This window comes from Trichoplusia ni, chromosome 20 (assembly GCF_003590095.1).
Source record: "Trichoplusia ni isolate ovarian cell line Hi5 chromosome 20, tn1, whole genome shotgun sequence".
Taxonomy (NCBI): domain Eukaryota; kingdom Metazoa; phylum Arthropoda; class Insecta; order Lepidoptera; family Noctuidae; genus Trichoplusia; species Trichoplusia ni.
In genome coordinates this window covers 1210391-1225872 of record NC_039497.1, presented here as the reverse complement: position 1 = coordinate 1225872, position 15482 = coordinate 1210391, and the positions used below count along the sequence as shown (strand labels likewise).

The window sequence follows — 15482 nt, the reverse complement described above, 5'->3', positions numbered from 1 at the left end:
GTTTACAGACCCAGCCAAAATGAGGCTCATATCCTAAAACGCTACGCTGCTACACTTCCAGGCAGCTTAAAAGCTTCCATCTTTATGACTTGTATTATTTCGTAATGCTGTGCTGCTTTAGAGCTTAAAATATTCCCGAAACATGGCACTGTATGTGGGACAAACAACTATAAAAGCTTAATGTATTTTGATAGTATAAAATAATATTTAAGTATGTAATGAGTTGATTTAATTTGAAATGCTGGCATACTTTAAACATGTTGACGTTTAAAGTATTGTACTGAAGATTTTTATAATAACCATTGGCCTATTTTCTTATATGAAAAGCTACTATTCAGATATAGTTAGTTTATGATAAATAACCATTTTGTTTATCCTTTATTTACACAGACAAGACTTATGTATACCTGTTACAGAAGAATACATTCATTTAAAGGAAAACTTCCGAAACCGGTCAATGGTCATGAATCATCAAATACATCAAACAACATCAAATACATTTTAAGAAACTATTGAAATAGTACCAGAAAAAAAGCTAGGTTTCAGTAGGTGATTCTAGACTGGCAGACGATGATGAACACATTCTTCTAAATACCACTCTCAAAAAGTAATTTAAGCTATCAGCCTACAAAACCAAAACATTATTTCAAGTGTCGCCATTATTATCTTAGCCGGTCTGTAAATTAAAGAGCTCGGAGATAAGTCATTCGGAGTGTTATTTAAACATATTGTCTAAAGAACAATGCCGTTTCGAGTAACGAAGGCGAATCGTTGTAATTACAATACTGCAAAGGGTACACAGAAGTACCGCTAACTGGTGTCTATGAAAATGGACTTATTGTTCAATTGTTTTCGGGCATGTTGTTGAAAATTAGACGTGACAGCTATTGATGAAGTATTTTTGTGTCGACGGTTTAGTTCTATAATTGGATTTGTAAAATTGAATATTTTGTCATACGTAGTACATGTGCTAATTCTAGGATTGTTTTGTTCTATATTGGGACTTCAATGTATTGAAATTTAAGTCAGATTGAAAGCAGATGATAAAACTTTTGTTCCTCCAACGATTTTCTTTCTAGACGATAGATATTGCACAAGGATCTTAAAAATAATAGTTACGACAGTTAACTGCAAAAAAGGCACGAGCAAAATGCATCTGACCGATTTTAAAAGATTTTAGAAAGAATTGAGTCCAAAAGTCGCCGACTAAAAATAGTCCGCAACAAAATAAAATCAGAACATCCACTTTTATTTCAAGTCAACTTCACGACCTACATCCAAGAGCTTCCTTTTCCTATCGAGAATCTTTCCAATTGGTTCTTCTGTCCAATCACGTCTGAGTGCTATAGTTGGGTACAGCTACAATGCCGTTACGTCACGTTGCCTGACAATTTTGTCGCTATTCGTAACGTGTGGGTGGGTATTTGAAGTTCTGAGGTCGTAATTTTTTCTAGTGAAACAAATGGGTGAGTAATATTTGGGAATTAACGCTGTTTCTTTGATTGCTGCTTCTCGTATTATCGTTCATTGTCCTGCGGGTCAAACGGGACTTTGTACCATTCTCTTCTGGTCTGATTTTTGACTTTGAAGTTTGACTTTTCTAGCTGAAAATTATTATAGGAAGCTTTTATATATAATGCTTCTTAAAACTATTATTTGCCTGAAAACAACTTCCTTTAATATCTTCAGTCGATCAAAAAAAACTTTATATAAACCACTGATCTAAGCTATCGAACACAATTTTGGTAAGAAAGAGGTTTTCAAAATAGACTATATAAATGGACTTTTATATCTTTATCTTCTTCTTATATTTCTTGTCGTGTGAGAGCTCTCCTTAGTTATTATATCCTCCAAACGTTACAAATACTAGTCTCACTACTGCCACTTTAGCCTTTTCGATCCTCGCATGTCTTGGCCACCATTCGGTTACCGCAGTCCGCAAGGCTCGCTATTGCAATAAGAATTTAAAATACTTCTAACTGAACGTAAGTTACATATCTTGCTTCACATTCAATCAGTAACTATAATTAGCGAGTAATTTCCTCAGTTAATGAATGATGAACAAATTAATCAGTTTTTCATTGGCAACAAATTCTCTTTTATTGCATGAATTCACAAATTCTGGTTGTGTATAATTGCAATGAGTTTAATTATAATTAACCTGATGACCCAATTGGACCCTGTAGTGTATCGAGTTTCCGAATGCTAGATGGATGAGTTTGTGTAGGGTCCTGTAAAACGAATATCAGAAGTGCAAAACTTAAAGGCTGTTTACGATCATGCTTGATCAAATCAATATTCCTAACTAGATGACGTTGACGTCGATTTAAAAGTCGCAAGCGTTGTGTTACATGTGTTTGGTTAGGGTCGTGGAATGGGATCACTCAGACCGATACACTCCTGTAAGGTGTTGTTTTGGTTTTCTTCCAACCCTGCATATGTATATTCATAGTATATATAGAGTACTATCTGATACTGTTGAACTATTGAGTGAGTTTCAAATCTTTAACAAAGGCTATTAAGCGAGATTTTAGACCAAGAAGACAATTGTATATGAGTATTTTTATAAATGAAACGCCTCAATATATGGTAGACCGTTTAAAATAGGAAGGGTTTAGCTTATAATACTGGCATTCCAGTTTTTTTTTCTTGAAAATAATATTTGTTTATTTACAAACTAGCACTTAACTATTTGATTCTGTGCTGTGGTTTGCGAATCATGCACATCAGCATTCCTCTACTATTGAACTTTGAGCAAAAAGCAGAGAAGAATAGATCTAATCAAATTTACAATACGTGAATGAATTCACTACTATGATGAATGACGTTGACCCGATCTCCACTCGGAGATCAGAATTAAAACAGATTCATCAAACGTGATCTGACTGTTGCGTTTGAACAATCGTGTCGCGACTAATCGTATTAGAATGCGATTATTCGGGACAATGCTATTGCGATACATGAAAGTCGCTATGAGAGGTGAGTCAGCTGTGCGTCGGTGTTGGGGTATGTTTACTTTGAGATGCTTTATTGTCACGCTTTAAAGACACTTTTGATTGTTTCTGTACTCTATATACAATAATAAGAACCAGATAAGTGCAAGTCTGACTCGTGATACAAAGAGTTCGATCGGTGATCAATCGGTCCAAAAAATGTATGACCGAACGTTGCCTCAACTCAATAAAATTTATCTTTATCAATATTTGTTTATAAAGCGGTAATAGAATTTCATCATCCGTGAAAACTTCATCGGTCTAGCTAACACGATTGATGAAGTACTTCCTGATGACAGACGGACAGATAGACAGCGGAGCCTTCAACAACGGCTTCTCTTTTTACCTTTTGGGTTCAGAAACCCAAAATAAGGAAGCTAACGGATAGTCTGCGTATCAATATAGGCAGTCATACGCAATCTCGGGTTGCCGAAGAGATATATTATGTTGCCTTTGTGTATGTCAAACACGTGTGTAGCAAATCCTTACACTAAAAATCGCCTTTATATGAATGGCATAAACTTCATTTTGCAATATCAATGTTACTATTGTGATTTGTGGTCTCAGTATAATAAATTGCGCATTTCAAATGATTGAGATGATCACGTTTAAAGTATTGTTAATTGTATGCAGAGATGATGTTATCTGGTGTATGTAACCGTGTTTAGTAGGATGCCGCAATGCAGTCCACATTAATGCAAATGTACCTAGTAAGTGAATATAGGGAAGTTGGCTTAGTTAGTAATGTATAATTAGTTATTTTCGTTGTAGGTAGTAGTAATTGTTTGCATAAAAGTTTTGTCTGCTTCAAAAGAGTCACTTAGCCGTTATTTGCCGTTCCTTCTTCAGTAATTGTTCAGATTTCTGACTAAACTGCTCATGGTTATTAGTAACTTGAGGACCAGTGGTTAGGTGGCCGGATTTGTGTATGCATAGGAAAGCATGTTCAGAGTTTGAGGCTAGGTGGATTTGCGGTCTGCGCAAAATACTGGACAAATCAGGCAGTGCTTATCCGGCATCCGAAAACAAAAAGACATGTTGCTAATTGTTTTTTCCAAATAATATATGTTGTGTATTATCCATATATATCTATATTATCAATAATATATGATAATATATCAATAATATTAACAATTTTCTCTACTAAACCATTTAGCTGTACGTATATTCAATGCTTACCAATAAGAATTCAGTTTTGAGCTAAAATTGTTAATAATATTCATTCCTTCCTTCCTTCCAATGCGTTGCGAAATACTTTTGAAAATACATATAAGGGCATAGTCCAACTGCCCCGTGAATATTATCATAATAACCATTAACTAGACTTTACAACCAATCTCTTAACACACGTACAGAAATCTCAAATTAATACAAACGATAAGTGTTTATTTCATTCACTTATAGAACATCCTTTATAGCTTCAAATTTATTGAAACAATGAAAAAAACTTGATTGCACATTTCATTAAATACCTCACCATGCAAAATTGACCCTTAACTCCAAACACCTAAACCTCAAAATCCTTCAAAACATCACTAATGATGATGTATCACCTATCTTTGACATCAGAAAGCGTCGACAGTCAACAACAAATGAAACTGAATCTTGAACAAGTGGTGTAGAGTTTAAAATCAATTGTTGTGGTACCCAAGTTGGTCAGTTAGTACTTTGTTAAGTACAAAACCAGTTTTTAATATACATTCCAGTGCAAACGGATAGAACGGTACTTATTATGTGTACTTATGTCTGGTCTGGGAGTCTGAGGTCTAGTTTTTGTACAAGGCCGGGATGCGACGCCGCGGTGTTTGTGGTCGCCGAACGACGTTCTAGACACGTTTGAGATGGAGAAAAATTGATAAATAATAAATTTTCATTTAAGAATCTCTTTTAGCTTGAGTTTGGAGTAGAATTTATAAAAATGGAAACATTATTTAGAGTTTCAGAGCTAGGTTAAGGTTAGGCTCGTGTTATTGGGCTAGTACAATTTTAGCAAAAAAAAAAGCAGTGTCTGGATGAATCATTTAATTACACGTTAAATTAAATAGTTCCAAAGCCATTCTCCAAAAAATCTATTAAAATTACTAGGTATAACAGGCATAACATGAGGTTTAAAATGCGGAAGCTCCTGGCACTACATACCACACCGGTTCCCAGCATGGCTCCTTGATAAAACTATTCGAAATACGCGCGATACAAAATATGTGAGATCTACAGATAATCACTATAAATGTGAGCATTTATGCGTGTGATATGCACGTCGAAACGCACTAACGATAAATGAAATTCTTAGAACGATTTTATCATAGGAAAGTTGGATTTTAAGGCACGTATGTTTTAACTATCTTTACTAGTCCGACTTGCGGTATCACCGTTGCTTCATAAGCCCAGGAGTAAGGACCTTCTTTAAGTGATTTGATCCCTGAAGATTAAACTCCTCATCTAGGGTTGCCATCTGTTTTGGTTGCTTCTGATTTGTCTTAGTTTGGATATCCTATCCAGGAAGCATTCGACGGGAGGAGCTTTTTTTTATGATCTCGGTTTAAAAATATTAAGTCTAGGTCCTCCCGGCATTCATGCACTGTGTTGTTGATAATATGTCCGGGTTCTAGATTCTAAAATTCGAAGTTTTCACGCGTATTGTCCTGGTATCCAAATTTTGCATATTGAGCCCTAGCATCAACGACTATTGTAGGTCAAAACGTCAAACCATCTGTCCATAACCATCCGCGACGTGCCACAGCCGACGTGCTTGTCTCTTGCACTATTGCTTGTTCTGAACCAGCGTCTTGTGCACGTAATTTCAATGTTTTTAAACCCCCAAGAATTAAACTATTCAACGCAGCTCTAAAAAAAGACTTCATATAAAATATAGCCCCATTAATATACTTGCCTTAGAAGTAACACTTAGTATGCTCCGAGCATACAATAACTGCATCAAACGTGTCACTTCCTCGTCCAATGTAAATTATTTCGCTTTGGCGTACGGCAATATTATTAAACAGACAATGGCTGCGGTATGCTCCAAGTGTTACTAACAAACTCCAATATATGCTGTCATACATATCTTGTTACCTATTTAGAAGACAATTGTTCATCTACCGTTTGAAATAACTTGCTTAGTCCTCTTCTCATTTTCATACATCCTCACCCTGGCGTAAAAAGAGTCAGTGGCATCATAGATCAAGAATGGATTGATGTAATGAACAAATATGTTGAGTCCGGGGTCCGGTTTTTTATTTTGTCTGGTGGGTTTAGCTTTTTTTGGATTATGCTAATTATCCCCAGTAGTATTATCTATCTTGGAAATCCTAGTTCACATAAATACTTAGAACTTTGTTTAGTCCTAGCTACCGCATTAGGTAAAGTAACCTGTAATGGTAGATTAGTGGGATAATTAAATAAATAAATAAACATGCAATAGCAACAGGATCACGATTTTTGTTTCAATAATGTCAATTTCTCAAAGACATTTCATGCTGTTGTTATTTTCACAAATTAGGTTTGATGGACCTGTGCTAATTCCAATTATTAAAGTTCAAATAATATGTTTATGTCCTTATTCTCTCAACCATAAAAATAGTATGCACGGAAGAAATGGAATAATAGAGGGAAGCGAAGAGCATTGTACAAGTTTTAATTCAATGTAACAGGCCATTTGTAAAAGTTTCAGTGCTCTTCTACTTAGTCGCATTTCAAGAAGTAATGGTAGAATTTCAGCAACAAAATGTTTAGTCCAAGATGAGTTTTATAATACCAATAATATTGTTATTTGTTGATTATTAGGTAGTACATTAAAATATATCTAAACCCCTGATTTGACAACTTTACAACATACAATAACATTGCTTTAATTACAAAAACTTACAATCGACTTCAAATTAACACGGGACTAAGTTACAGCCAGTTCAACTTAAAATAATCATTGGTTCATCCAGTCCAAAGTTCTAAGAAAAAAAGTAGAATTGAGAACTAATTCCTCATTCTACTTCTCTTCATTTTTAATTTCGGCTGGCTAGGCAAAATAGGTACCTTAAAAATTTATGATTCCTAGTTTTTCAACAGTAGGGACAAGAAGGATACTATTTTTCATTTTTATGTTCGCATCGTACACATCGCACTTACTTGCGTGGAATAGTAAACAAGCTAGTTATCTCGAGGGTACGGTAATTCATTTATGGGGAACATTCTCCCCCTTTATCAGAACGTATTTTTTAAAGGAAAGACTTTTATGGTGTCTTTATTGAGGTCTCTGTTATCAAGGTGGTATGTTGGACCATATTTTGGTGGGTTTGACAGGGATGTCGTCAGCTAATATGTATCGGTTTCAGTAAACTTTCTTATTTGGTAGTTATTTGTTAATTGTTGCTAAGGTGTCCTTAAAAATGGTTGAACATTTTGTATCAATATGTTGAACATTCGTAGATTCATTTCATTTCATTTCCATTAAACATGTTAACAAAATGCTGGAAATTTTGCTGACAACCGGCTTCAAATGTTGATTCACCTGTATTTTTTGTTCATTTTTTTTTACTTCTGGCTCTCGGACTGGAGGAACCTAATTTTAAAAAACATCAAGTTTGTCTTAGTCAGTTTTATGTTTAAAATCGATTTTCGTTATTAAAACAATATTGTTTGTCGAATATTTAATCATTTTAACACGATCACGTGCCAATATATCTATCATTTGTAAAACTACACACTTCTAGTATATTCTAAAAGTCCACAGTTACGAGCAAACCTTTTCTGGAGTCCTTAATATATTCTCAGTTAACAATGGCTGACTCATCTCGAAGGCACGCTCGATTGCCGCTGAATATTAATTACAACATCGGCCACGCAAATTGCCTCCAATCGAATTATTTCAATGCACCGGGAATATTTCCATACTTCTTACATTTATAATGTTAATATAGAATGAAGAGAAATGGAGTCATTTAAAATGAACGTTTAGTTTTTGTGTCTGATGCATTCTTGTGATTTAGCAGATTCCTTTACCATGTAAGAGACTATCGAAAAGTAATGGAAAACAGCTATAATGCATGGTTCTTGCCATTTTGAATCCTTGCAACCCTAAAATTACACTCACGGTAAAGACAGAAATAATCTGAAAATAAAATATAGGTACAAATAAGGGTTAAAAATTTGAGACACTTTCAACAAATCACGTGACTCCAATACAAATTCAACAACAATACATTTTGATTAGCGTTAGTGCTTAACAAAATATTGTTGCTATGCGGACTGGACAACAATTCAAAAACAACAATACTCTGAGCCACAACAACCATAGCAAAAGTTAAAACTAATATGCTTAAAGTGTAACGATCTCTCCGACGTATTGTACATATGTATGAACAGCTTAGGTAAATAGCGGCTAGTGCGTTGCACCGGCTTGCCTTAATGCCGTAATCCAATCTTGCAGGCATTCTACTACGGTGCTAGTTGCTACCTACAGCCGTCTTTGTTGTTAAGGAATCTATTAGTGTATACTATCTACTCAAAGGATGCTATATTGAACGTCTTCGGAAATGCTATTATGGCTTTTTCCTTTTGAGGTTTCGATTGATTTTTAAGTCGTGTCTCGTTGTCTCTTTTTAGCGGATTTAAAATTGTTATCGTGTCGCCTAGTAGCTAGGTATCACCTAGTGTATGATTACTTACCTTTTCGATTCTCTGTATGATTGTCGATTCGATTCTATAATTCTCATATCCCAAAACTTATTGTCCCTCACATACAACATATTTTTAATCATAAGATATGTATGCATGCTATGATCACACGTATCCGAACTAAAAAAGTATTCGGATGGCTTAGTTCTTTCATACGCTCCATTGCAGGAGGACGTTTACATTCACATCATATGAAATGTTTGGCTAGTCAGAAATACCATGAAATTGGAAAATAAAGAAGGAGAATCACATTATCTTTCTGACTGTATAACACTAACTAACATGCTCTCTCTTGTCCTCAGTATCAGACATCGGGCACAACATCATCCAGGATGCCTTCCTCATTGCCGTGGAGGAGCAGGCGCGGCAGCGCTTGCAGCGGCTGTCAGCGCTCAAGCGGATCACGCCAGTCGATATGTCCAAACTGTCTGTAGAGGTAAGGAGTCATAGAATATACTTTAAGTTACTGCACTAGCCGGAATTTAGGCAGGTGTTCACAAAGTAGAAGATTCAAAAAATCTTATTAATGACCAGGGAAGTTTAGAGGTAATTGTGTGTGAGAGAGAAGACATTTTGATTGGATATAATATGTTTTAGACAGTGATGTATTTGTAGCCCAATATTTTTGAAATGGTAAGACTATTTTGTATACCTTGGAAAGGTTTTGAGAGTTTGAGAACAACATAAAAGTCAAACATAATTGTCATATAAACATCAAAATAAGTTAGAAATTACGAAAGAACACACTGCGTCCTAAACGCCAGTATAAGTTGAGACCTCTACGAAAAATACCCAGCAAGTATACAAGTAATTTCCCCTTTTCATGGAAACTGCAATTTCCTACGATGAAAATCTTTAATTACATGTCTCGCTCGAGCACCACTTATTAGTTTCTCGTTTCGTTCCCAATGTTCGGATAGAGCACAATAAATTGGCAAAGACAGTGTGTTATGAGCTGGCCAGTTGGCCTGCATTCACTCCAGCGCTAGTCGATGAGGAGTACTTGTGATCTGGTTCAAGTTACAAGAAGTAGCGGATTAACAAAATACTTTTTGACGTGTAAATTATTTGATATTTATTGACGATAAGTTGCCTCATTCGGTTTCTGAAAACGGGTATTGAAAATGACGTCATATATTTTTTTTTGCTCAAAATTTAAAATAGGTACGTCATAATATTTGTTTTTGAATTTGGTCAAAATTAAAATAAGTTACAAAATACAAATTGATTAATCATAGACATGATTAAACTTATAACACTGCTCTTTTTGCATCGGTTGCAAAAATTGTAATTACAAAACATCACAATAAAGCGGTTCTGTTTGTTCTACTTGGCTTTCATCTTATAATATCTTATAATCGTAGTGCCCATAAACATAGATACACTACAAAATATAAGCAACACAATGAGCTAGCCAGGACAATGCGTGCAGGTCTCCGTCGCACTCCAGTCGAGGCCACTCGAACTTCAGCAAGACGGAGGCTGTATGCCCTAGTGTAGTGCGCGTACAATAAATTAGCCGAGACAATGCGTGCAAGTGAGCTGGCCTGCATTCAGCCTGGCACTCCACTCTCTAGGCCACTTGGAGTAGTGGCTCAAGTTGTGCGATGGTAGCGAGTAACAATATCAGATGTCTTTTAAGTAATCAGACTGCTAATAATATATACGCGAAAGTTTTTAAGGATAGATATGTGTTACTCTTTCACGCAAAAAGCACTGAATGGCTTTGGATCAAATTAAGTACACGGATGGTTTATAACCTGGATTTACACATAGGATAGATTTTCATGTAGAGCGAACGGTGCCGCTGGCAACATGTATTACAATATTATTTAATTTTTGGTACTTATCACATGATGTTTCTTTATAATTACGTGTATGTAAACATAAGTAGGTGTATGAAAATTAAATGAAAATGTGTCAAAACATTACAATGCATAAAAATTAAAAAGGGTAGGTCTTGTAAACTGTAGATTAATTGAGGTTCTATACTAACTAAGTAGTAAAGTCTAGAAGAATATTTGTAACTCTTACGGTGGTTAGAGGTTGTAATTGGGCAATTGGGTACATGCTTCATGACTATTTTCAATCTCTCATGTTCAAGAGTATTTTATGCTTGTAACTTGGACCACAGCCCCGGACCGTCGTCTCCGGATGAATCGTTACTTACATTCGGTCGTAGAGCACTTGATTCCCGGCGTCCCGAGTCCCGGGCTGAGCGGAGCGCGGGAACTGCACAAATTATTATGAAATCTCTGAAAAGATTTTCACTTCTCAGAGTTGCTGTGAATCTCAGTGTGAATAGAATTTATTTTTTTCGTTTAATTCTGTTACCTACTTTCCGTTTCTCGTAACTTTATATTTAGTTTCTATTACTTCATTTCATTTTCATTAGTTTAAATTCTCAGTTCTTGCAAAATGAAAATACATATCTCCTTCATTTTTCAGTCCTCTCAAAATGTGTTTGTTTTATACTAGTTTTTAGTGTTTAAGCTAACAATGGAACGCTAAGTCAATATTTAAGAATTAGACATAATAAACATAACCAAAAACAATGATCATTATTTCAGGAATATACATAACTGTTATGAATAAACTATTCATATTGTATAGTTAGTAAATTATTTATACAGTTTGGAGACAAAGTGAGATGTCATACTAGTTTACACAATTTAATTGGTTTTATACGTTTTCCAATTGTTTCAATTAACTTATTTGGCTATATTCCGTGAACTAGTAAATTGTAAATGGATGTGACGTATAAGGTAGTTATCTAATTGCTAGTGTTCTCAATGACGATGTATTAATACTCAGTTTTTTTAAATTTAATTTTGACTGAATGACGGAGCTAGTCGGTAGTTTACGATATTTTGACATACCTAACTTGTAAAAAGGAATTTAGTCTAAAATCAGCTTAGTTCAGATACTATTCGCCCAAATCTTAAAATAGTCCAAATGTTTAACAATCCCACTCTGCGTTACAACTACAAACTAAAAAAAGTACCAAAAAAAATCACAAGACTGCATTACCCCACAAGTATAACCAGATTGCAGCTATTGAAAGCAACCCAAGCTTTTCGTAAAAAACGCCATTTCCACGATAAAATTGCTCCACAAAATAATTGTCACGTCGAGGGTCCACTTGTGTTGCGCTAAACGTTTCTAAGTGGTGTTTTTGTCGCTAATTGGGGCTGCGTCGTGTGGTATAATGTGCCCCATTAATGCTAACACCATAAAAAGTGGGATCATCTGTTGCGCAGTTAGTAAGAATATACGACGATCGTGGTTGTAGTATGGTATTGTTTGCAATGAACTATGTTTATTTCCTTTAAACTTTTAAGTAAATTGAGTATCTTCAGTACAAAATATGCGAGTAGTTATTACATTTTGCTTGAATGATACAAGTCTTAAATCAAGACTATTTATCATCATTAGTTTCGGAAACAATTGGAGTCCATGAACTAATACTTTTAGTCCAATTCATCCTCACGAAAATTGCTCTGAAAATATGCTTAAATATATGTTTATTAGTAACTAGTGTTTAGAAAAGATACTCCATATTAATTTCAAGTTTTCGGGAGCACTTTTTTATCATGTGACAAAAAATGTACAGTACTCATGTAGTCTAAAAATATAATTCTTTGTAGTAATATATACCAAACAGTTTATTTTTAACAGTATTGTTAACCGGCATGGAAGCTCACACTCGAATGAACGTGCTAAATGTCCTGCGAATGACGATAAGTGGGCAAAGTGGGCATAACGCACATGACAGCCACTATCTAACTACCCGACCCTTAGGGACAGATCTTAGTGATAAGATTTAACGTATACTCAAATAAAACAAGTGTATAGCATGGTTATATTTTTACTCTTAAATATTCGTTGGATAATGTCTGTGTTAAAGACAGCATTGTTTGCTATAGGTTTTTCTTCTGGCTAACTACTACTTGGATTTGAAAATATCTTTCTGTATTCGAGAGCCTATTTATGAGAAGCTATAAGCTATAGGACATATTATTCCATTTACGTTATGATTAATGGGAACAGAGCATATGCAATATGTTATAAAATCGGCAGAAGATACGAGAACTCAAAAACTAATAATCTGGTTTTGAAAAAACTCCTTACTCCTCTTTATCACCTTGCGGATGAAATCGCGCATGATGATTTGATAAATCATCTTATTATAAATTATGGTGATAGCTCATGGTGGTTTCTTAGGTTTACGCGAATGTTAGACATTGAAATACATACTTTTACGGATTTCATCGCGGTTTAATTTTAGATTTTAGTTCCCGGCGCTGAATGGATTCATAACTATAATACCATTTTAAAGATTTATTTCCTTAATACCTTTGTGCTACATAATCGAAATAACTGAAATTTGTATCAGTCAATATCCAAAGTCGTTATAAATTACGAACGACCAGTTTCAAGAAATAAAGCTTCGGCCGTTGGCATTGAGATGTAATAAAAACAAAACAAATTAATTAATTATATGCTTATGAAAAGGTCGTGGCACGATTGTTTTAAGACCGGATTTTGAGAAACGTGATTGCGGGTTTGATTCTGTACGTGGAAATAATAATTGCAATTATTTTAATACTAGTTTGTCATTGGAGCGAAAACTTCATGAAATGATATATTTCCTTTGTTATTTCATTTCTATTATGAAGAAGAATTCTATTGAAATCAAAGAATGGTACTAATTTTAATACATCATATTTTTTTTAGTGATCATTTTTTTAAAATTTACTTAATGAGGTATGGATTGGCCAGTTGATGTAGTGGTTAGTGGCAATTACTGTTATTCTGAAAGTCGTCAGTTCGATCCCCACCCAAGACAAACGTTTGTGTGATGAGCACTATCATTTGTTCTGTGTCTGGGTGTAAGCTATGTACAATATGTATGTATTTAGTAATATAAAGGTATGTTCTCAGTTGTCTACTATACAAGCTTCGCCAAGTTTGAAACTAGATGGCGTTGCGTGCACATTTGGACTATTAGTATACATGAAATAATAAACGATACAATATCGGTCACACCCTGTATAACATAATAGAAACACATTATATACAGAGTGTTGTACATAAAACATTAATTGTGTTCGGTTTAGATGGCACTCAAGGTTTTGCAGCTAACCTATAATGAAGCTATAAATTTTATTGAACCTAAATAATAATAGGTATTGTGAGTACAACATAATAATGTTTTGTGAGTTCAGGGCGTATACTAAAGGCGACTTAAAATACTATGAAATACATGTTATTTCCTAGATTGAATAAGTATTCAGTGTTTGACTGGTGATTAACTAACGTTATATTGATCAGGCTTTTCAGTAACGCTCTGAATATCCATGTATTAGAAAAGGAAAGCATTTCATGAAGACTTTGATATGATGACAAACCATTGTCATAATCTTGGTCATAGAATTGATGTTGGAATAAAATTTTAATCATTATTACTACGCATGGGAAATGTGCTTAACGATTGTGATTTATTTTAGTCAGATTTTCTTGTATAATACATTTGTTGGTAACGATACCATAGTTCTTGTTCCAGTAAATTATAGTATAAATAAATATACATACAATTATTTAGTCAGCCAAATGAAAGTGCATAATTCGGGAGGAACCAGCGATAATGATTATGAAACAGTCATCAACGCCGGGCTAATCATTAGAATATACTAAGCATTGTCTGCTAATGACGATGCTTGATGAGACATTAATTCTAATATACAAACATAGGCAATGTAATTATAATAAAGTTAGAAACTATCTGTTTTCTTATCTACTTTTGTTTTTTAATATATTACGCAGCTGGTGCAGTTTAAAATTAAATAGATAATCTGAATTTATTTCCATAAATGACTCATCAAAGAACGAGCAAGTTAACTTGCTTTCTTCAAGTTACAGACAGACTAAATTCATAAAAAAACGCAAATACTCTCAAAAAAGCAAATTTTATAATTCATTTCTTCTATTCTAGTTAAACCGTAGAAAACGAACACAGCCAGAGAACAGGCAAGAGCTCAACGGGTACATCGCAAACTCGACAGTCTACGTCACATCCATCAACGAGAACGGCGCCATCGAGACCAAGCCCACCATCTCCTCACCTAAAGCCCAGCCCAAGTCCTTCCAGGCCAAACCCGCTCCCGTCATCGCCAACGGCATCGACAAAAAGAAAGACGTTATAAAAGAAGAAGATAAAGTCGAACCGGAGAAACACGAAGGTGACAAAAGTGAGAAGGTTGTAGTGCAGTGTGATAGTGATATTGTGGTTGATAGAGATATTAGTGACGCGTACAGTGTGGCTCGAGAGCACCTCAATAACGGTAGGAGTGAGAAGCTGATTGGAGAACAGCCTGACCACAGGATCAGGGCTACGGCTATTGTTGAGAACAATAAGCTCGGACCTGGAGAGAATCGGTGAGTTGTAGATCTAGGTTGCTTAGAGTAAGGCAAGGTAGCCGAAGATGATTAAAAAAAAAATTGGGCGTTTAGTTAGCTTGTGCCAAAAGAAAAAAATCTTGTGCTGGTTATGAGACAAAATTCAAATTGTATGGAATGAAGAAACTGTTTGCTTTATTGTTTTACCACACAAAATTATTGTTGGCGATGACTATGATGCTGTTTCAAAGCACCGTTTATCTAACATTTCAAACAAAACGGAACGTAATTCGTAATTGTTGTAGAACATAATAGATATTTAATCACCAAAAAGTAAAATAGACAATCCTCCAATCATTTGACAATTTCCGAATCCTAGCGATTCTGTTGAAGCGTACAATTAAATATCCATTTATGTAA

At 34.8% G+C, this 15482-nt stretch overlaps 1 protein-coding gene across 4 annotated transcripts in view; it reads left to right on the top strand.

The window, feature by feature from the left end:
• The window catches only part of LOC113503731 (MAGUK p55 subfamily member 5-like), a 142078-nt gene that overhangs the window by 12839 nt on the left and 113757 nt on the right, over window positions 1-15482 (top strand). For 3 of the 4 annotated variants that reach the window (XM_026885809.1, XM_026885814.1, XM_026885813.1), the window contains exons 2-3: window positions 8966-9099; window positions 14659-15101. In XM_026885809.1, the coding sequence (XP_026741610.1) occupies window positions 9079-9099; window positions 14659-15101 (464 nt within the window). In that variant the 5' untranslated portion in view covers window positions 8966-9078. Of the gene's footprint in view, window positions 1-8965; window positions 9100-14658; window positions 15102-15482 lie in introns of those variants that run through there. The other variant, XM_026885812.1, reaches the window with a different exon arrangement.